The following is a 22059-nucleotide window of genomic DNA, read 5'->3' on the forward strand; positions in this document are numbered from 1 at the left end:
GAGGGGAGAAAAGAGGCTGGGGATGGTGGGTGAGGGGTGACACCTTCAGATTTGATTCCCACTTGCTTGGCACTTCGCTTTCATTCCCTTATTTAATCCTCCTAGAGACGCTCTGAGTAGATATCAATATCAAGTGTCCATTTTACAGACAAGAAAACAGGTTTGGGAAAACTCAGACCTAATTTGTCCACAGCCATGGCCAGAAAGACTCTAACAATAACCATAACAATTACTGTTAGTGTCGGTAACAATAATGACATTTACATGAATAACCAATAACAATCATGTCTCATCATCCTGAGCTGCCAGTGGGCCAGGGTGCCAGGGACCCCCACATCCCCTCCTGTGGTGCCTTCACCATGACACTGTGAAGCCACGTGCCTACAGCCCCACAGCCAAGGCACACCAGAGCTGGCACGCACACTTGGGTCTGGCTGACCCCAGAGCCCAATCTCTCCCCATCCCACTGTCCTGCCGTGAGGCTGTTACAGGGCAAACATTTGTGCGTCATCAATATTCTCCATTCCTTTCGCTGTGTGTGTGTGAGGTACAGACAGAGCTGGCTTTGGCACAAGGCAAAAATAAGCCAACAGCTTGGCCTTTGGCCAGGGGCTGGGATGCACACTGTAATTATCCTGGACTTGTGCTCACCACAGGCGACCCTGAAGCTCACCTGTTATTTTTTCTAATTATGGCACCTCCAGACCCCAGGTAAACAGTAAACCACAGCCACAGGATGGCTTTATTGCATGCCCACTAGGAGCTCGGTAATGTCCCAGTGTCACATATGCATGCCATCTGGAGTCGATGGCATCAGAACCACCCTGTGGGGGTGGCCTGCAGACTGCTGGTGCAGGTCCCTGCTCCGAAGGAAGCACCAAGGAAATCCAGATGTCTTTCCTGACTGGACCCCCGTATGCTAGAGGCATCCTTGAGATCCTTGGGTGGCAGCCATACACCTTTTTCATCCTGACCTCATCCCTGTATTTGCGTCCTGCCCTCCCCTGGGGTAAGGCACATCATATTCCCACAGGTCTAAGGCAGCGACGGGCCCACCCACTGCAATTTCTAACTCGGCAGGTCTGGGACAGGGCCAGGATGTAAGAAAGTCCTGATTCAGACTCCACAGAGAAATGCAAGTCCAGGCCAGTCACAGTGGCTCACACTTGTAATCCCAGCACTTTCGGAGGCCAAGGTGGGAGGATCACTTGAGCCCAGGAGTTTGAGACCACCCTGGGCAACATAGTTAGACCCCATCTCTACAAAAAAATTTTTTTAAATTTGACCAGGCATGGTGGCACACACCTTTAATCCCAGCACTTTGGGAGGCTGATGCGGGTGGATCACCTAAGGCCAAGAGTTCGAGGCTAACATGGTGAAACCCCATCATGATGGTGCATGCCTGTAATCCCAGCTGGTAGGGAGGCTGAGGCAGGAGAATCACTTGAACCTGGGAGGCAGAGGTTTCAGTGAGCCAAGATTGCGCCACTACACTGCAGCCTGGGTGACAGAGCGAGACTATCTCAAAAAAAAATAATTTTTTAATTAAAAAATTAGCTAGGTATGGTAACACACACCTGTTGTCCCAGCTACTTGGGAGGCTGAGGTGGAAGGATCACTTGAGCCCAGGAGTTCATGGCTGCAGTGAGCCATGATCATGCCAGTACACTCCAGCCTGGACAACAGGGTGAGACGCCAATCTCAAAAAAAAAAAAAAGGACTTCACAGAAAAAAAAAAAAAAAAGAAAGAAATGCTAGCCTAAAGCAGCAGATGATGGACATAACAGAGAGGGTGAGAGCATGCTCAAGGTCACACGGAACAATCCTTTGAAGCTGTTTTCCCTTAAACACAACTACTCTAATCACCAACCCAGGTCTGAATCCAATCCCTGCCACTCTCAGGTTGTGTAACTCTCAGCAAACTGCTTACCTCTGAGCTTCATCTGGAAGACAAGGGTAATGACTCTATTTCATAAGATTACTATGAGAATTAAATCATGCATGCTAGGTGCTTAGCACAGTGCCTGGCACACCAATGGTGCTTCATACATGCTTGTGCATGTGGCAGCCAGCCTCCAAGCCCCCAGCAATCCCACCTCCTGATTTTCTCACCTTGTATAGTCCCCCCACAAGCTGGGTCAGGGTTGGTCTGTGTGACCAAGAGAACAGAGCAGAGGTGAGGGTATGCTATTTCCAAGAACAGGTTATAAAAGGCACTGCAGGGAGGACACAGTGGCTCACACCTGTAATCCTAGCACTTTGGGAGGCCACGGTGGGCGGATCACTTGAGGTCAGGAGTTTGAGACCAGCCTGACCAACATGTGGAAACCTCGTCTCTACTAAAATACAAAAAATTAGCCGGGTGTGGGGCATGCGCCTGTAATCCCAGCTACTTGCGAGGCTAAGGCAGGAGAATTGCTTGAACCCGGGAGACGGAGGTTGCAGTGAGCCAAGATCGCCACTGCACTCCAGCCTGGGCAACAGAATGAGACTCCATCTCCAAAAAAAAAAAAAAAAAAAAAAAAGACACTGCCGCTTCCATCTCAGTGTCTTCTTTCTCTGATCACTTGATCTGGGAAAAGCCAGCTGCCACACTGTGAGCAGCCTTGCAGGGTGGCCCACGTGGCGAAGAACTGAGACCCGCTGCTAACAGCCATGTGAATAAATTTGGAAGCAAACCCTCTGGCCGCAGTTAAGCCTTCAGATGACTGTACCCTGGCTAGTATCTTGACTGCCACCTCCTGAGAGACTCAGCCAGAACCACTCAGCTAAGCAGCGCCCAGATTCCTGACCCTCAGAAACAGTATGAGAGAATAAAAGTTTGTTGCTTTAGGTTGGACGCAGTGGTTCACTCCTGTAATCCCAGCATTTTGGGAGGCCAAGACAGGAGGATTGCTTAAGTCCAGGAGTTTGAGACCAGCCTGAGCAACATAGTAAGACCCTATCTCTACAAAAAGTTTTTTTTTTTTTTTTTTTTTAAATTAGCTGGGTGTGGCGATGCATGCCTATAGTTCCAGCTACTTGGGGGGCTGAGGTGGGAGGATCGCTTGAGCCCAGGAGATGAAGGTTGCAGTGAGCCGAGATCATGTCACTGCACTCCAGCCTGGGTGGCAGAGCAAGACCTCATCTCAAAAAAGAAAAGAAAACTTAATAGGATTATGTCCAGATTTTTTTCATTTGATATCTATTTTTTAAAGTTTCTATATTTGGCATGTATTGTTTTAAAATTTGAAAAAAAAAATCCCTTCAAAAAAAGTGGGGGGCTAGTCCAAGTGCAGCGCTGTTGGTGACTAACTGATCACAACCAGATACAGATTTCTTTGTTCCTTCTGCACTCCCACTGCCTCGCTTGACTAGCCTCTAAAAAGGAGAAAAAGAACAAGAGGGAAATTTGTAAGGCGGGGATAAATCCTATTCCTTCTCCCTCTGGAGGCTGCCATGGAGGGTTCCAGAGACCTGGTTCACTCGGATGAACCAGCCAGGGGTGGTGGGTGAAAGAAGTAGAGCAGACATTCCCCTCAGCCCCTGGGTGAAGACTGACAAGGCAAACCCTGATTCCAACCAGACTTGGCCTAGCACACCCCAAGGCCCGGTGAAGGTCGGCTGAGCCTGAATCTGGGCTCCAGGGACTGCGGGCTGAAGACACAGTTTCTCATCAGATAGTTACAGGTCCCAGGAGGCCAGAGTTTCCAAATAGGAAAGGTAAAAATAGTCTGAATGAGGCTCCTGAACCAGATACTTGGACTCAGAACTGTCTCTGCCTCCCCCTTCTTCTCTCCCCAGTCTGGACACCAAATATCATCTGATCCTCTATCTCCACTGTCACTACTGCCCAAGTCAGAACTCAGCTCCTCACCTCTGGACAGCCCCCTCCATTCACTGTATCATAAGCAGCATCAGATCAACTCTCCTTAAATCATCCCTGCTCAAAATTTTCCATGGCTTCCAAGTGAGAAACTTATTAAAAACGAATCTCAGCTAAATGCAGTGACTCACACCTGTAATCCCAGCACTTTGGGAGGCCAAGGCGGATCAGTTGAGGTCAGGAGTTCAAGACCAGCCTAGGCAACATAGTGAGACCGCTGTCTCTAAAAAAAAATTTTTTTTTAATTAGCCAGTTGGGATGTCATGTGCCTGTAGTCCTTGCTACTCAAGATGCTAAGATGGGAGGATCACTGGGGCCCAGGAGGTTGAAGTTATAGTGAGCTCTGATCATGCCACTGCACTCCAGCTTGGGCGACAGAGTGAGACCCTGTCTCGAAAAAATAAAAAGTCAAAGGGGGCCGGGCACGGTGGCTCATGTCTGTAATCCTAGCACTTTGGGAGGCTAAGGCAGGCAGATTACCTGAGGTCAGGAGTTGAAGACCAGCCTGGCCAACATGGTGAAACCTCGTCTCTACTAAAAATACAAAATTAGGCCAGGCATGATGGCTCACGCCTGTAATCCCAGCACTCTGAGAGGCCAATGCGGGCAGATTGCCTGAGCTCAGGAGTTCGAGACCAGCCTCAGCAACACGGTGAAACCCCATCTCTACTAAAATACAAAAAATTAGCCGGGCATGGCGGCATGTGCCTGTAGTCCCCACTACTCGAGAGGCTGAGGCAGGAGAATTTCTTGAACCCGGGAAGTGGAGGTTGCAGTGAGCCGAGATCACACCACTGCATTCCAACCTGGGCAACAGAGAGAGAATCCATCACAAAAAAAAAAAAAAATTAGCTGGACATGGTGGCAGGCGCCTGTAATCCCAGCTACTCAGGAGGCTGAGGCAGGAGAATCGCTTGAACCTGAGAGGCAGAGGTTGCAGTGAGCCAAGATTGTGCCACTGCACTCCAGCCTGAGTGACAGAGACAGACTCCTCCATCTCAAAAAAAAAAAAAAAAAAAAAAAAATTAGCTCGGCGTGGTGGTGCACACCTGTAATCCCAGTTACTTGGGAGGCTGAGGCTCGAGATTGAATCCAGGAGGTGAAGGTTGCAGTGAGCCCAGATCGTGCCACTGTATTCCAGCCTGGGTGACAGAGCAAGACTCTGTCACAAAAACAAAAAAAAATAGTCTCCTGAGTCAGGTCCCCAGAAATCCTGATTTAGCAGATCTGGAGGGGGACCTAGAAGTCTGCATTTTAACTAGCAAGTCTAATACCCCTTAAGAAGCAAAAGCCTGGAGGAATGAACTTTCCCTCAAGTTCCAAATGCAGCTTCTGCTGGGGACAGTTACTCTGGGCAGACACAGCCCCCTGGACTCATGTCCCAGCTAGAAATCAGTCCAATTATGAATAACCTCAGGTCACTGAAGTGGTAATCCAACCTGTGCTAAGCACAAGTAGTTAAAGTGGATAAAGCTGTTTTCTTACTAGATAAGTGTCTTGTCACACTCCTGGAAAGTTTAGAATTAAAAATAGAAGCATAAGAGCAAATCAAATTCACTGTATTAATGTTCCTATCCTAAATTTAGTAATAATCAGTATATTTTGGAATTAAAAAGTAGCTGTTGGCCAGGGACGGTGGCTCACGCCTGTAATCCCAGCACTTTGGGAGGCTGAGGCAGGTGGATCACGAGGTCAAGATATCAAGACCATCCTGGCCAACATGGTGAAACCCTGTCTCTACTAAAAATATAAAAATTAGCTGGGCGTGGTGGCACGCACCCATAGTCCCAGCTACTCAGGAGGCTGAGGCAGGAGGATTGCTTGAACCTGGGAGATGGAGGTTGCAGTGAGCCGAGGTCATGCCACTGCACTCCAGCCTGGTGACAGAGTGACTCTGTCTCAAAAAAAAAAAAAAAAAAAAAAAGTAGCTGTAGACCAGGCATGGTGGCTCACATCTGTAATCCCAGCATTTTGGGAGGCAGGAGGATCACTTGAGCCCAGGAGTTCAAAACCAGCCTGGGCAACATAGGGGGAACCTTGTCTCTACAAATAATTTTAAAAAATTAGCCGGACATGGTGGTGCAGGCTTGGGCCTGTGGTCCCAGCTACTGCTCAAGAGGTTGAGGTAGGAGGATCGCTTGAGCCCAGGGAGATGGAGGCTGCAGTGAGCCAAGATTGCACCACTGCACTCCAGCCTGGGTGAGAGAGTGAGATACTGTCTCAGAACAATCCTACTGTGAACTGTGCATGCGAGAGATCTAGGTTATGTGCTCCTTATGAGAATCTAATGCCTAAAACACACAAAAAAAGTATCTGTAATATTGAAAAAAATGAGATATGTTGAGTGTCTAACAGATAAGCATTGTGATTCCTATTTAAAATACCAAAGTTAAAATATAGAGTTAGTAAGTGATAAAATATATGTCAGTAATTGATATTAGAGTTGTGATTTTAAATTGAGAGCTTAGCAATGATTGGAAATATGGACTGTATAACAGAATTACCTGGGGTGCTATAAAGGTTACTAAGGGGCCCCCCATATATTCCTATTTCATGTCAGAAATACAGCCTGCTTTTTTGTTTTTGTTCTTTTTAGCTCCCTATACTAAGAGCCACTGACACAGAGAATTTTACTAAGTCTGTAAAAATAACTATTTACAAGAACTTGAAATTCATTATAAGTTTAATTGATTAGATTTTGTAGTAACTGTTTACTCTGGGGAAAATTGTGCTTGTTATGTTATTCATATAAAGTACTTAAAAAGAAAATCAAATATATTAAATTTACAAATAGATTTAAAATGTTGGCAGGAATGAAATTAAGCTGTAAATAGGGATGAGTGTCTTGAGAAATCTAGAATCTTCAACTTGAGTTCAAATATTAATAAAAAAATTAAGGTCATTTTTCTTATTTTCTGGTATTTATGTTTTGAATAATAATTTCTAAGTTGAAATACATGGCTTAAAGCAGGGCACCCCAACCCCCAGGCCCTGGACTGGTACTAGTTCATGGCCTGTCAGGAGCTGGGCCACACAGCAGAGGTGAGTGGCAGGTGAGTGAGCGAAGCGTCATCTGTATTTACAGCCACTCCCCATTGCTCGCATTACTGCCTGAGCTTCGTCTCCCGTCAGATCATTGGCAGCATTAGATTCTCATAGGAGCACGTATCCTATTGTGAACTGCGCATGCGAGGGATATAGGTTGCATGCTCCTTATGAGAATCTAATGCCTGATGATCTGTCACTGTCTCCCATCACCTCCAGATGGGACCGTCTAGTTGCAGGACAACAAGCTCAGGCCTCCCACTGATTCTACATTATGCTGAGCTTATAATTATTTCATTATATATTACAATGCAATAATAACAGAAATAAAGTGCACAATAAATATAATGCACTTGAATCATCCTGAAACCATCCCCCTCCTGTACCCCGTCCATAGAAAAATTGTCTTCCACAAAACTGGTCTCTGGTGCCAAAAAGGTTGGGGACTGCTAGTTTAAGGGAAATTAAGCTTTTTAAATGATTACCTCTGAATGAGAATTTAAAAGATAAAATATAAAACCAAAATCCAGTACTTTGAGAGGCCAAGGTGGGAGCATCCGTTGTGGCCAAGAGTTAGAGAACAGCCTGGGCAATGTGGCAAGACCCTCTCTCTACAAAAAATTTTTTTTTAAATTAGGCTGGGTGGGAGGCCAAGACGGACAGATCACCTGAGGTCAGGAGTTCCAGACCAGCCTGGCCAAGATGGTGAAAACCCATCTGTACTAAAAAATACAAAAATTAGCCAGGCATGGTGGCAGGTGCCTGTAATCCCAGCTACTCGGGAGGCTGAGGGAACAGAATCACTTGAACCCAGGAGGCAGAGGTTGCAGTGAGCTGAGATTACACCACTGCACTCCAGCCTGGGCAACACAGCGAGACTCTGCCTCAATAAATAAATAGGGCCAGGCGTGGTGGCTCACGCCTGTAATCCCAGCACTTTGGGAGGCCGAGGTGGGTGGATCACGAGGTCAGAGGTTCAAGACCAGCCTGACCAACATGGGGAAACCCCATCTCTACTAAAAATACAAAAATTAGCTGGGTGTGCTGGCGGGTGCCTGTAATCCCAGCTACTCAGGAGGCTGAGGCAGGAGAATTGCTTGACCCAGGAGGCGGAGGTTGCAGTGAGCCAAGATCGTGCCACTGCACTCCAGTCTGGGCAACAGAGCGAGACTCCGTCTCAAAAAAATAAAATAAAATAAATAAATAAATAAATAAATAAAAAGTAGGCTGGGGAGATGGCTCATGTCCCAGCACTTTGGAAGGCCAAGGTGGGTGGATCAGTTGAGCTCAGTAATTTGAGACCAGCCTGGCCAACATGGTGACACCCCTAAATTTTTTTAGTCTTTACAAAAAACCTGTAAGAAAACCAGAAAACGAGGCCGGGCGCGGTGGCTCACGCTTGTAATCCCAGCACTTTGGGAGGCCGAGGCGGGCGGATCGCGAGGTCAGGAGATCGAAACCACAGTGAAACCCCGTCTCTACTAAAAATACAAAAAAATTAGCCGGGCGTGGTGGCGGGCGCCTGTAGTCCCAGCTACTCGGAGAGGCTGAGGCAGGAGAATGGCATGAACCTGGGAGGCGGAGCTTGCAGTGAGCCGAGATTGCGCCACTGCACTCCAGCCTGGGCGACAGATCGAGACTCTGTCTCAAAAAAAAAAAAAAAAAAAAAAAAAAAAAAAAAAAAAGAAAACCAGAAAACGAAATTAGTGGGGCATAGTGGCATGCACCTGTAGTCCCAGCTACTTGGAAGGCTGAGGTGGGAGTACCACTTGAGCCCAGGAGTTCGAGGGTGCAGTGAACTATGATCATGCCACTACACTCCAGCCTGGGCAACAGAGTAAGACCCTTTCTCAAAATAATAATAATAATAATAATAACCCAGCATGGTGGTGCACACCTGTAATCCCAGCTATTTGGGAGGTTGAAGCAGGTGAATTGCTTGAGCCCAGGAGTTCCAGGCTGCAAGGAACTATGATTATTACAACCAGGAATTATGTGCCACTGTACTCCAGCCTGGGCAATGGAGGGAGACCCTGTCTGTACAAAAATAAAACATAATAAAACCAAATAAAACAAGCCACACCTTTAACTCCCTGTGGTCTTCCCTACTCATTTCTCCCTCCTGTGAACTTCCCATCAGCCAGATTGGTTGGAAATGATTAGCAAGACCTAAGTAGTCTTCCCCTGGAGCCTCACAACTTCCTGCTCTGATGGGCTCCCAGGATGCTTTGCAAATAGTATAAAACCACACTAAGGATAACTCATGGATGTAAAGTATTTCACATTTTACCTTCTGATCCCCTAACCTGGTATTACTTTTGCTCTTTACAGATGAATTAAAAGATGGTCCAGAGAGTTAAAGCCTGATCAATGTCAGAGTCAGAGGCAGAGCCAGGCCTGCAATCCAATCCCTAGTTTTTGTTTGTTTTGTTTTCGTTTGAGCTCTGTCACCCAGAGCGCAGTGGCGCGATCTCAGCTCGTGGCAGCCTCCGCCTCCCAGGTTCAAGTGATTCTCCTGCCTCAGCCTCCTGAGTTGCTGGGATTACAAGCGGGTGGCTAATTTTTTTGTATTTTTAGTAGAGACAGGGTTTCACCATGTTGGCCAGGCTGGTCTTGAACTCCTGACTTGGTGATCTGCCCACCTCAGCCTCCCAAAGTGCTGGGATTACAGGTGTGAGCCACCGCGCCCGGCCCCTAGATTGTTTTTTGTGGAGACGGTCTCACTGTGTGGCCCAGGCTGGTCTTCAACTCTCGGCCTCAAGTGTTCCTCCTGCCTTGGCCTCCCAAAACACTGGGATTATAGGTGTAAGCCACCATGCCCAGCCCAGTCCCTGGTTTTGAATGCCACCCCTATCCGGATGACTCTTCTCAGGCTCATACCTCTCCTCTAAACTCCAGATCCATGTCCTCATTTGCCTCTAGACACCTCCACTTGATGTCTGTGGGCTAGCTCAAACTGACGTGGCCAAAACAGAACTTAAGATCATTCTGTTGATTTTAAATTGTTGAGGTCAAAACTTAGATGTCAGCTGGACACGGTGGCTCACACCTGTAATCCCGGCACTTTGGGAGACCGTGGCAGGCGGATCACTTGAGGCCAGGAGTTCAAGATCAGCCTGGCCAACATGGTGAAACCCTGTCTCTACTAAAAACACAAAAATGAGCTGGGCGTGTTGGTGTCCGCTTGTAATCCCAGCTACTCAGTAGGCTGAGGCATGAGAATTGCTTGAACCTGGGTGGCAGAGGTTGCAGTGAGGCAAGATTGTGCCACTGCACTCCAGCCTGGGCAACAGAGCAAGACTCTGTCTCAAAACAAAAACAGAAACAAAAAACTTAAGATATCCTCCTCAATTCCTCTTTCCTGTGCACCCTACACAGATCTGCTAGCTTGCTCTGTCTGCCCTACCTCCGAAGTTACATCCCAAATCTGATCACTGCTCTGCTCCACACCCTAACCTAAATTGCCACCCATCAGGCTGGGCGTGGTGGCTCACGCCTGTAATCCCAGCACTTTGGGAGGCCAAGATGGGAGGATCACCTGAGGTCAGGAGTTTGAGACCAGCCTGGCCAACATGGTGAAACCCCATCTCTAGTAAAAAAAAAATTAGCCGGGCATGGTGGCAGGTGCCTGTAATCCCAAGCAATGCTCCCGCCTCAGCCTCCCAAGTAGCTGAGATTACAGGTGCACACCACCACGCCTGGCTAATTTTTGTATTTTTAGTAGAGACGGGGTTTCACCATGTTGGTTAGGCTGGTCTCTAACTCCTGACCTCGTGATCCACCCGCCTCGGCCTCCCAAAGTGCTGGGATTACAGGCATGAGCCACCATGCCCGGTCGACTCCATCTCAAATAAATAACCACCCATCTTCCCTCAACTGATATACTACAATAACTTCCCCCTCGCAGTCCACTCTCCATAGACTACCCAGGATGATGACATTAAAGTGCAAATTAAATCTTGTCGCATTTCTGCTGAAAACCCTTCAGTGGCCTCCCAGTGCAATTAGAAAAAAACAAGACTCCTTGGCCAGACGCGGTGGCTCACACCTGTAATTCCAGCACTTTGGGGGGCCGAGGCAGGAAGATTGCTTGAGCCCAGGAGTTGGAGACCAGCCTGGGCAACACAGTGAGACCCTGTCTCTAAAACAAAAACCAAAGAAAACAAGACTCCATAAGGTGGATTCCAAGGCCAGACATGAGCTGACCAGGGTCCACCTCTTCACAGTCCACTCTACTTCTTTCCCTCAAACATCCCAGGACTGTAGTTGTCTCAAGACCTTTGCACCAGCGTTTTCTTGTTGAACTCTACTATTCATTCAGATCTCTAGTCAAGTGTCACCCCCCAGAGCAGCCACCCAGGGTGCAATGTCACCACCACTGCCTCTCCAGTCAACCAAAGCATTATCTGTTTGCTGTACTGCATCTCCCCACCCGCCCACTCAGTAGATTGAGCGCTCTGTGAGAGCAGGGACTTTGTTCACTGCTGGGTCCCCAGAGCAGGGACCAGAACAGGCGCTGGGAAAATATCTGTTGAATGCCCCAGGTACTCCAAAGCCCTTGCTCTTTTCAATCCCAAGCAGGTCCCAAGTCTCCAGCCTTCCAGACCAGGGTTGGCGGGTGCGAAGCCCAGGGGTGAGAGGAACAGGAAGCAGGGCAGATCCGTCCCGGCCCTTAAGCCAGGGTGAAGGGTTTAACCTCCAGGACAAGACTTTTGCCACAGGCTCCAGCTCCTGGCCTAGAGTTGGGGCTGGTGCAGGGGACAAGGCGAAGAGATGAGCCAGGGTCTCGGGAACCCAGATCCCCTCGCCCCTCTATCCACACCCCATCCCAAGAAATGCTGCGTCCCGCCGCAGGGCGCACGGACAGAGAAGGAAGCGCTCAAGTCTTCCAATGCGGGGAAAAGAGACTAGGACTCGCCCCTCGACGTCTCGCGGAAGGTACCTGGCTCCCGGTGGCTGCAGCTCCGCCGGGCTCCTCCTCCTGCGTCCTCGCGTCGCGCACTGCTTGCTGGGATTCGTAGTCTCGCCTTGGCCATCAGTTCGCCCTTCCTAGAGAGCTTTGGGAATCTAAGCCGGGACCGGGCGGAGGGCGGGGAGAAGGTGAGGGAGCGCAAGGGCTTCTGGGAGTTGTAGTTTGACATATTGTGATAGCCAGGAATTATGGAGAAGAAAAATTGGGTAATAAATTTTATCAGATTATTTGGGCTGTCCTGATATGAATAAGACTTTTTTTCTCTTGCCCAGGACAGCAGTACCTCTGTCGTTCAAAAACAACAAAGGCTGAAATTCAGAGGAACTACAAATCCCATAAGGTGTTGCATGTCTAGGGCCTTTGGAGAACGAGGTCGGCCCCGGCGCAGGCGCGGTGGCGCGAGTTGGACTGTGAAGAAACATGGCGGCCGCGACGTTGACTTCGAAATTGTACTCCCTGCTGTTCCGCAGGACCTCCACCTTCGCCCTCACCATCGTCGTGGGCGTCGTGTTCTTCGAGCGCGCCTTCGATCAAGGAGCGGACGCTATCTACGACCACATCAACGAGGGGGTGAGGGCCTGTGCCATTCCTGACCTTGGACCCGCCTGAGGGGTGACAGTGGAGTAGAGGTGGGATGGGACTCAGTATACTTTTACCAGGAAGGGGGTAAGGGGTAAACCGTCGGCGTCTTCTGTCCCGAGTCCGCCATCTGTCCCCTTGGCTTGATGTGAATTCTAAAACGTTAAGCGAGGTTAATATATCTCACTTTACAGGGGTTGTAAGTATTGCTGTGTGCCACCCTACATACCCACTTGTCCATTATCAGAAGCAAAAACTAAAGGCTAGTGAGAGCAAAGGACTTACTAGGTGCACAGGAAGCCAGGGGCAAGTCAGGGCCAGAAACGTGACCCCTGTCTCTCAGGGTTTCAAGGGCAGATTTGAGCAGGCAACGGTCGTGAAAAGGACATTAGACACCTTAGACGCCGTGGCTGAAGTTTCAGACGGCGCTTCTGGTCCCCAAGTCTTCCCATGTAGGCAGTTGGTATTAATGTTTGAGAGTGGGGGCTATGAAATCAGAAAGCCTTGGATAGGAACACTGGTCCTTGTCACTTAACTGTGGCATTAAGCTGAGCGAGTTTCTTCTCTGAACTCCGTTTTAACTGTGAGATGGAGATATTAATAGTAACCTGAGCACGATTGTGAGGATTACATGAGATGCAGTCAGGGTGCCACATGCCTGGTAGGTGGTGCCACATGCCTGGTAGGTGGTGCCAATGCCTGGTAGGTGGTACTACTGAAAAATAATCATTGCTTACATTCCTCAGGAGAAAGTGGAAGCATGAGGTAGGAATCGCAACGCATTTTTTACTTTTATGTATCATGCACTGTGCTAGGTGCAGTGCATGCTTTATATCGCTAAATTATGGCTGTATTGGAGTAGACCTTATACATATAGCCCTGTTCCACCACTCACTTGTGTTTTTAATTTGAGACTGGCTAACTCTGCAGCCCGGGAAGGCACTGTCCACTAGTGCTATGCTGCCTGTGACCAGTGCAACTTCCTGCGCATATGAAAGCATTGCCACTGTCCCATCTCTTGCAAGTGGTTCTGTTAACCACTCCAACTGATCTGGAGAGACATCCAAGTATGTTGTTATAACTCACCCATTTTCCCTGTGCTTTTTTTTTTTTTTTTTCTTTTTGAGACAGGGTCTCACTCTGTCGCCCAGGTTGGAGTGCAGTGGCATGATCACAGTTCACTGCAGCCTTGACCTCCTGGGTTCAAGTGATGTTCCCACCTTAGCCTCCTGTGTAGCTGGGACCACAGGCATGCGCCACCACGTCCAGCTAATTTTTGTATTTTTTCTAGAGATGGGGTTTCACCATGTTGCCCAGGCTGGTCTCGAATTTCTGAGCTCAGGCAGTCCTCCTGCCTTAGCCTCCTAAAGTACTGGGATTACAGGCGTGAGCCACTGTGCTCAACCTCTTGTGCTCTTGGGAATGAGAATTTCAGCCAATTTAGGTCCCAAGAAATGTCTTAAATGGCTCATGGTGAAGTATTTTGGGACTACGCACTTATAATCTCTTCAGTAATACCTGGGAGTTGAAGAACTGAGACATCTTCCAGGCTGTTTTCCTTAATAATTGTGTGTTTTGGGGCACTTCCCTCAATCTCAAACTGAATTTCCTACAAAATTAAGATCACCCCTTTCCACTTACTTCACCTGGTGATTGAAAGCATCATAGTATTTTATAAATGCCAAGAATTATGCATGAAGGCTTGGCGCGGTGGCTCACACCTGTCATCCCAGCGCTTTGGGAGGCCAAGGCAGGCAGATCACTTGAGGTCAGGAGTTTGAGACCAGCTTGGCCAACTTGGCGAAACCCCATCTCTACTAAAAATATAAAAATTAGCCAGGTAGCGCACACCTGTATTCCCAGCTGCTCTTGAAGCTGAGGCAGGAGAATCGCTTGAACCCAGGAGGCTGAGGTTGCAGTGAGCCGAGATTGCGCCACTGCCCTCCAGCCTGGGCGACAGAGCGAGTCTCCGTTTCAAAAAAAAAAAAAATGTGCATCAAGCATAGGATTGCTTCGAGTTTGCCCACAAGTGTATCTTTTTAATCAGGACATGGCATGTGTTTCCCCCAAGCTTATTTTAGTGACCAGGGCAGTGGGAGTAGTTGTAAAATGTGAGAGGCAAAGGTCAAAGTTTGTGGCTCTTGTCTTTAAAATGCAGAAGCTGTGGAAACACATCAAGCACAAGTATGAGAACAAGTAGTTCATTGGAGGCCCCCAACCAGGCCAGAAGGACCAGGTTCACCCAGCAGCTGTTTCCCCAGAGCTGGAGCCTCAGCTTGAAGATGATGCTCAAGTTACTCTTCATGGACCACCGTTCGCTGTTGGCAAGAAACAGCTTTACTTATAAAACAGACTCTTTACCTTCTGCTGTTTGAAGTATGTTTAGTCAGCATGCTCAGGAAATAAATGTGAATTGCCCTTGAGACCTGCTTCTGCATTGGTTGCTTTGTTAACTCTACCTGATCTTCACTTGTCAGTAATTTGAGACCACTTCAAAGCCCTCTGCAAACACCCCAAGGGCAGAGTCTGCTATTTTGAGTTTTCCATTAACTTCCAAAGAATTCCGGTTTTCAAAACAGGAGCCAGAGTTGGGGATATTACAGTCAACTTTGGCTTCCAAGCCAGTAATTCCATTCTTAAATAACTCACTGTCTTGGCCATGGGGAAGCACTGTGGCCTCAGCTGGGGGAGAGACCCTGGCCTGGGAGTCTTAGCCACTCCCCACCCTAGGGTCTAGTTCAGGGGTATTCAATCTTTTGGCTTCCCTGGGCCACGTTAGAAGAATTGTCTTGGGTCACACAAAATACAGTAACGATAGCTGATGAGCTAAAACAAAAAACAATGGTTTGTGCAAAAATCTCATAATGTTTTAATAAAGTTGAAGAATTTGTGTTTGGGCCTCATTCAAAGCCATCCTGGGCTGCATGCAGCCTGCGGGTCACGGGTTGGACAAGCTTGGTGTATTCTGCCTCTTACTGAGTGTCTTTTGGTAAGCTGTCATACCTCTCTGGGTCACAGCCTCCTGCTACAGTTCCACTCTGATGAGTTCAGTTCATAAAGGTGCTTAGCTGGTGGGTTTGAAGCCTGACTCCACTGATTTTAGCTATGGGAACCAAGGTGATAGGGTTTGGCTGTGTCCCCACCCAAATCTCATTTTGAATTGTAGCTCCCATAGTTCCCATGTGTTGTGGGAGGGACTTGGTGGGAGATAATTGAATCATGGGAGCAGTTGCCCCACACTGTTCTCATGGTAGTGAAGAAGTCTGACGAGATCTGATGATTTTATAAGGGGTTTCCCCTTTTGCTTGGCTCTGATTCTCTCTTGCCTGCCGCCATGTAAGACGGGTCTTTCGCTTTCCACCATGATTGTGAGGCCTCCCCAGCCACGTGGAAATGTGAGTGCATTAAACCTCTTTTTATAAATTACCCAGTTTCGGGTATGTCTTTATCAGCAGCGTGAAAATGAACTAATACACAAGGGCAAGCACTTGAACTTGCTGAACTCCAGTTTCCTTATCTGTAAAATGGGGTAGTAGAACATACTGTGTGGGATTTTTGGGGAGTATTAAAGGAGTTGCAGGCCTGTAATCCCAGCACTTGAGGAGACTGAGGTGGGAGGATTGCTTTAGGCCAACAGTTTGAGGCCAGTCTAAGCAATATAGTGAGATACCCCGCCTCTACAAAAAAATTTAAAGTTAGCTGAGCATGGTGGCACCAGCCTGTAATCCCAGCTACTTGGGAGGCTGAGGTGGGAGGATTACTTGAGCCCAGAAATTAAGGTTACGGTGAGTTATGATTGTGCCACTGCACTCCTGCCTGGGGGAGAGTGAGACCCTGTCTTTAAAAAAAATTTTTGGCCGGGCACAGTGTCTGACACCCGTAATCCCAGCACTTTGGGAGGCCAAGGCAGGTGGATCACTTAAGGTCAGGAGCTCAAGACCAGCCTGGCCAGCATGGTGAAACCCCATCTCTACTAAAAATACAAAAATTAGCCAAGTTTGGTGGCATATGCTTGTAATCCCAGCTACTCGGGAGGCTGAGGCAGGAGAATTGCTTGAACTCGGGAGGTGGAGGTTACAGTGAGCCGAGATTGCGCCACTACACTCCAGCCTGGGAGACAGCAAGACTGTCTTGCTCTGTCACCTAGAATGGAATGCTATGGCCTGATCTCAGCTCACTGCAGCCTCAACCTGGGTGCAAACAATCCCCCCACCTCAGCCTCCCAGGTAGCTGGGACTACAGGTGTGCGCCACCACTCCCCACTAGTTTTTTTGCATTTTTTGTAGAGGTAGGGTTTTGCCATGTTGCCCAGGCTGGTCTCGAACTCCTGGACTCAAGACGTCCTCCTGCCTTGGCTTCCCAAAGTGTTGGGATTACAGGCGTGAGCCACCATGCCCAGCCAAAAATGTTTGCAAATTAAATTTTTAAAAATAGAGGAGCTGTAGGCTGGGCACGGTGGCTCACACCTGTAATCCCAGCACTTTGTGAGGCCGAGGTGGGCAGATCACGAGGTCAGGAGATCGAGACCATCCTGGCTAACACGGTGAAACCCCGTTTCTACTAAAAATACAAAAAAATTAGCTGGGCGTGGTGGCGGGCGCCTGTAGTCCCAGCTACTTGGGAGGCTGAGGCAGGAGAATGGCGTGAACCCGGGAGGCGGAGGTTGCAATGAGCAGAGATCGCATCACTGCACTCCAGCCTGGGCGATGGCGTGAGACTCCATCTCAAAAAAAAAAAAAAAAAATAGAGGAGCTGTAATGCAGTTCGCACAGTCTCAGATACTGGCACATGGAAGAAACTGTTGGCAGAGAGACATGGATGCTAAGGACTCAGAAAACCAGACGATTCTGCTGGAAGGCTAGAGCAGTAGGAATGTGAAGAGGAGGAGTTGGAGAAACATCTGGTCATTCATTCAGCAAGTGTTTGGCTGGCCACTGTGAGGTACTGTGCTAGCAGGACATATGATGGTAATATAGCACGTGGGGCTTAAACTCCTATGGGGAAGACACTAAAAGCCATCCTGTATTATTACAGACTGAGCCAAGGGCTCTGGGAAGCAGTGCAAGGAGAGGGAGGGATTAACCAGGAGTGACAGCTGGTCTAGGGAAGCCTCAGAAGAGCTGAGACCGATAGGTGATAAAGATGAGCCATTTATGTTGGGCGTTAGAGGCAAAGCAGGGGAAGTAGCAGGTTTTAGGGCCCCTATGGGGAAAGCACTTACTGTGTTGCAGGAGCTAAGATGCCAGGTAGATGAGGTTGAAGGTGGAGAATACATGAGACCAGATCATTCACGACCTGGTAAGTCACAGTGAAGAATCTGGGCTGGGCGCGGTGGTTCATGCCTGTAATCCCAGCATTTTGGGAGGCCGAAGCGGGTGGATCACTTGAGGTCAGGAGTTCAAGACCAGCCTGGCCCACATGGTGAAACTCCTGTCTCTACTAAAAATACAAAAATTAGCGGGGCGTGGTGGCGTGCACCTATAATCCCAGCTACTTGGCAGGGTGAGGCAGGAGAATTGTTTGAACCTGGGAGGCAGAGGTTGTAGTGAGCTGAGATCTCGCCACTGCACTCCAGCCTGGGCACTAGAGTGAGACTCCATCTCAAAAAAAAAAAAGAGAATCTGGATTTTACCAAAATTAGAATGAGTAGCTACTACTGAAAATGTTTTAAGCAAGGGAGCAACAAGCTCTGTCATATAAAAACCTCACTCTGGGAACTGTGGGGCAATTAGATTGGAAGTGGGTGGGAATAAAAGCAGAAAGCCTAGCCAAGGAGGCTGATGCCTGGCTCCTGGTTAGAGCTGATGGCTGTTAGAGACCTTGCAGCCTGGCTGGAAACGGTGCCTCCTGGCTGGGAGTGCCAGAGGAGAACATTGGGAAGCCCTGAGCAGGCATAGAGCAGCTCTGTTTTGTAGCTAGGGAAGCTGCCTGGCCTAGTAAGGTAAATGACTCACCTGTCTGCCATCTTTCACCTACAGCCTGATGTGATTCAGCCAGAGCTGGATTATCCAGAATCTTCTCTGACAGAGGAAGATTCAGGTCAGGAAACCCATGGAGAGGTAGGAGAGACCCTAGAAATTGTCCAGTTTTTCCTACCTGAGGCGTATCTTTGTGAAGATGAAGTTGAAGCCTAGGAAAATTATGACCTGCCGAAGATAGTACACCTCTGGGGGTCAAATCAAGACCTAAACCAGGCCAGGCGCAGTCAGACACGGTGGCTCATGCCTGTAATCCCAACACTTTGAGAGGCCAAGGCAGGTGGATCACTTGAGGTCAGGAGTTCGAGACCAGCCAGGGCAACATGGCGAAACCCTGTCTCTACTAAAAATACAAAAATTAGCTGGGCGTGGTGGCGTCTGCCTGTAATCCCAGCTACTCAGGAGGCTGAGACAGGAGAATCGCTTCAACCTGGGAGGCAGAGGTTGCAGTGAGCCAAGATCGTGCCACTGCACTCCAGCCTGAGTGACAGAGCAAGACACCATCTGAAAACAAACAAACAAACAAAAATGCATAAAGAATTAAAGTTAGTTTTATTAAGAAGTCTTTTTTTTTTGAGGCAGGGTCTTACTCTGTTGCCCAGGCCAAAGTACAATGGCACAATCATGGCTCATTGCAGCCTCCAGCTCCTGGGCTCAAAAGATCTCCCTGCCTCAGCCTCTCCAGTAGCTAGAACTACAGTTGCCTGCCACCACACCTAGCTAATTTAAAAATTTTTCTTTTATAGAGATGGAGTCTCGCTATGTTGACCAGGCTGGTTTTGAACTCCTGGCTTCAAGTGATCCTCCCGCCTCAGCCTCCCAAAGTGCTGAGATTACAGGCATGAGTCATTGTGCCCAGTCTTGCTCTGTTACTTAGGCTAAAGTGCAGTGGCGTGATCTCGGCTCACTGCAACCTCCGCCTCCCGGGTTCCAGCAGTTCTGCCTCAGCCTCCCGAGTAGCTGGGATTACAGGCACCTGCCACCATGCCTGGCTAATTTTATATTTTTAGTAGAGATGGGGTTTCGTCATGTTGTCCAGGCTGGTCTCAAACTCCTCACCTCAAGCAATCCACCCACCTGGCCTCCCAAAGTGCTGGGATTGCAGGGGTGAGCCACCGCGCCCAGCCTAGAGTCATTTACCTTTTAAGGAATCTAATAACTCAGGCAAGAGATGGGGGGGGGGGGGCGGTGCATACGCTATCCTGTTATGTCTGCAAGGATTCTTCCGGAGAGCTACATTTCATCACAGTCAGATGTTCAAACAGAAATGAGCAAACAGGGTTTCTTAAATTTGCTACTTTGTTTCACACCAGATTATTAACAGTGATTAACTGTTGAGTGAGTTATTCTTTACTTTTCTTTTCTTTTTTTTTTTTTTTTTTGGTGAGACGGAGATTTACTCTTGCTGCCCAGGCTGGAGTGCAATGGCGTGATCTCAGCTCAACGCATCCTCCACCTCCCAGGTTCAAGTGATTCTCCTGCCTCAGCCTCCCGAGTAGCTGGGATTACAGGCATGTGCCTCCACGCCTGGCTAATTTTGTATTTTTAGTAGAGACGGGGTTTCATCATGTTGCCCAGGCTGATCTCGAACTCCTGACCTCAGGTGATCTCCCTGCATCGGCCTCCCAAAGTGCTGAGATTACAGGCATGAGCCACCGCGCCCAGCTATTTTTCTTTTCTTAGACACAGGTTCTTACTGTTGCCCAGGCAGGAGTACAGTGGTGCAATCACAGCTCCCTGCAGCCTTAAACTCCAGGGCTCAAGTGATTCTCCCGCCTCAGCTTCCCAAGTAGCTGGAACTACAGGTGTGCCTACCATGCCTGGCTTTTTTTTTTTTTTTTTTTTTGAGACAGAGTATTGTTCTGTTGCCCAGGCTGGAGTGCAGTGGCACGATCTTGGCTCACTGCAATCTGTGCCTCCCAGGTTCAAGTGATTCTCCTGCCTCAGCCTCCTGAGTAGCTGGGATTACGGGCACCCACCACCACGCCTAATTTTTTTATTTTGTAGTAGAGATCGGGTTTCACCATGTTGGCCAGGCTGTTCTCAAACTCCTGACCTCAGGTGATCTGGCCACCTTGGCCTCCCAAAGTGTTGGGATTACAGGCATAAGCCACCGTGCCCATCCGGCCTATTTTTTGTTTGTTTTTAAGAGATGGGGGTCTTGCTATGTTGCCAAGGCTGGTCTTGAACTCCTGGCCTCAAGTGATGCTTCCACCTTGGCCTCCCAAAGTGCTAGGATTACAAGCATGAGTCACTGCATCCCACTGTTATTTTTCTTTGCCATTGTATTTTCTAGATTTCTAACTTTTCTACATCAATCGTGTATTATTTTTATAAGGTGGGGTATATAAATTAAAAGAGGGTTTCTCAGAGAGATAGTGAATACAGAGAGCTAAGAAACATGAACCACCAGCTCTGGCTCCAGGCCTGGAACCCCTCTGCTTTGTGGCCCAGGAATTCCTTCCTCAGATGCCAATGAGGACTGGTCCCTCGGTGGCACTGCCAAATGAGAGCTGCCTCCCCACCCCCCGCCCCAGAGCTCCCTGGACAGGCCTGCCATGCAGGTGGGGAGAGGTAGGATTAACGCCCTCCTCCGATTGGCACCAAGAAGCTCTTTATAACTAGAAAAAATTTATCCTCCCTCCCAAGTTTACCCTGAGGCATTTCTTGGAGGCAAGAGCTGGGACAGTCTTTACAGTCAGAAAGCCCCAAGGGCTTCCCACCTGCTCCCCAGCACAGGTGTTAGGAAAAGTTAAATACTTGGGTACCTTGGAAAGTGAGTTCCGGAAGGTCTCTGATCCCACATAACTCTGAGCAAGCAGGACCACTCTCTGGGCTAAGAGTATTGGAGTTAATGTCATTTCCCTAGCTTCTCTCTTGTGTTCAAAAATATCTCTTAGGCTGGGCGCAGTGGCTCACGCCTGTAATCCCAACACTTTGGGAGGCCAAGGCAGGAGGATTGCTTGAGCCCAGGAGTTTGAGACTAGCCTGGGCAACATGAGACCCTGTCTCTACAAAAAGTAAAAAAAAAAGAATTTCAGCTCATGTTAGGGCTATGAAGACAATCAAACTGGTAATTTATGGAGAGTGACTCTTGTTTGAAGAGTAATGTTACATGCTCTTTGTTTCTTTTATCTTTTCATCTTTTTTTTTTTTTTTGAGACAGGGTCTCCCTCTGTCTCCCAGGCTGGAGTGCAGTGGCACTATCTTGGCTCACTGCAACTTCCGCCTCCCGGGTTCAAATGATTCTCGTGCCTCAGCCTCCCAAGTAGCTGGGATTACAGGTCTGTGCCACCAACCCCCGCTAATTTTTTGTATTTTAGTAGAGACGGGGTTTCACCACGTTGCCCAGGCAATCCACCTACCTTAGCCTCCCAAAGTGCTGGGATTACCTGCATGAGCCACTGCGGACGGCCAAGAGCATTGATTTTAGAATGGACAGTCCTGGGTTAGACTTCAAGCCCCACCATTCACTGGCTGTGCCAACTCAGACAAGTTACTTACCCTCTCTGAGCCAGTTTCTTTATCTGTAAAATAAATAACCCTCATGATACTGCACAATGGCAGCTACGATTCTTGTTGTTTCTGAAGGTGTTGTTATCTAGGAGGGGTGTCAAGGG

The 22059-nt window shown here is 48.4% G+C and overlaps 2 protein-coding genes across 3 annotated transcripts in view; one reads left to right on the plus strand and one right to left on the minus strand.

The window, feature by feature from the left end:
* The window catches only part of ZMAT5 (zinc finger matrin-type 5), a 36926-nt gene extending 24984 nt beyond the window's left edge, over nt 1-11942 (minus strand). The window contains exon 1 of the mRNA XM_003258059.2: nt 11853-11942. The gene's annotated coding sequence lies outside the window, so the exon portion shown is untranslated. The remainder of the gene's footprint in view (nt 1-11852) is intronic.
* Nucleotides 11943-12151: 209 nt separating this feature from the next.
* Nucleotides 12152-15351, plus strand: LOC100601682 (cytochrome b-c1 complex subunit 9). Of its 2 annotated transcripts, none has more exons than XM_003258061.4 (2): nt 12152-12452; nt 14620-15349. In XM_003258061.4, the coding sequence occupies exons 1-2, from the start codon at nt 12303-12305 to the stop codon at nt 14659-14661; spliced, it is 192 nt and encodes a 63-aa protein (XP_003258109.1). In that variant the 5' UTR covers nt 12152-12302; the 3' UTR covers nt 14662-15349. The 2 variants fall into 2 exon arrangements, with proteins under 2 accessions (XP_003258109.1, XP_030671928.1); XM_030816068.1 differs by having other exon boundaries at nt 12273-12511; nt 14620-15351.
* The last annotated feature ends 6708 nt before the right edge of the window (nt 15352-22059 follow it).

This window comes from Nomascus leucogenys, chromosome 7b (assembly GCF_006542625.1).
Source record: "Nomascus leucogenys isolate Asia chromosome 7b, Asia_NLE_v1, whole genome shotgun sequence".
NCBI lineage: Eukaryota > Metazoa > Chordata > Mammalia > Primates > Hylobatidae > Nomascus > Nomascus leucogenys.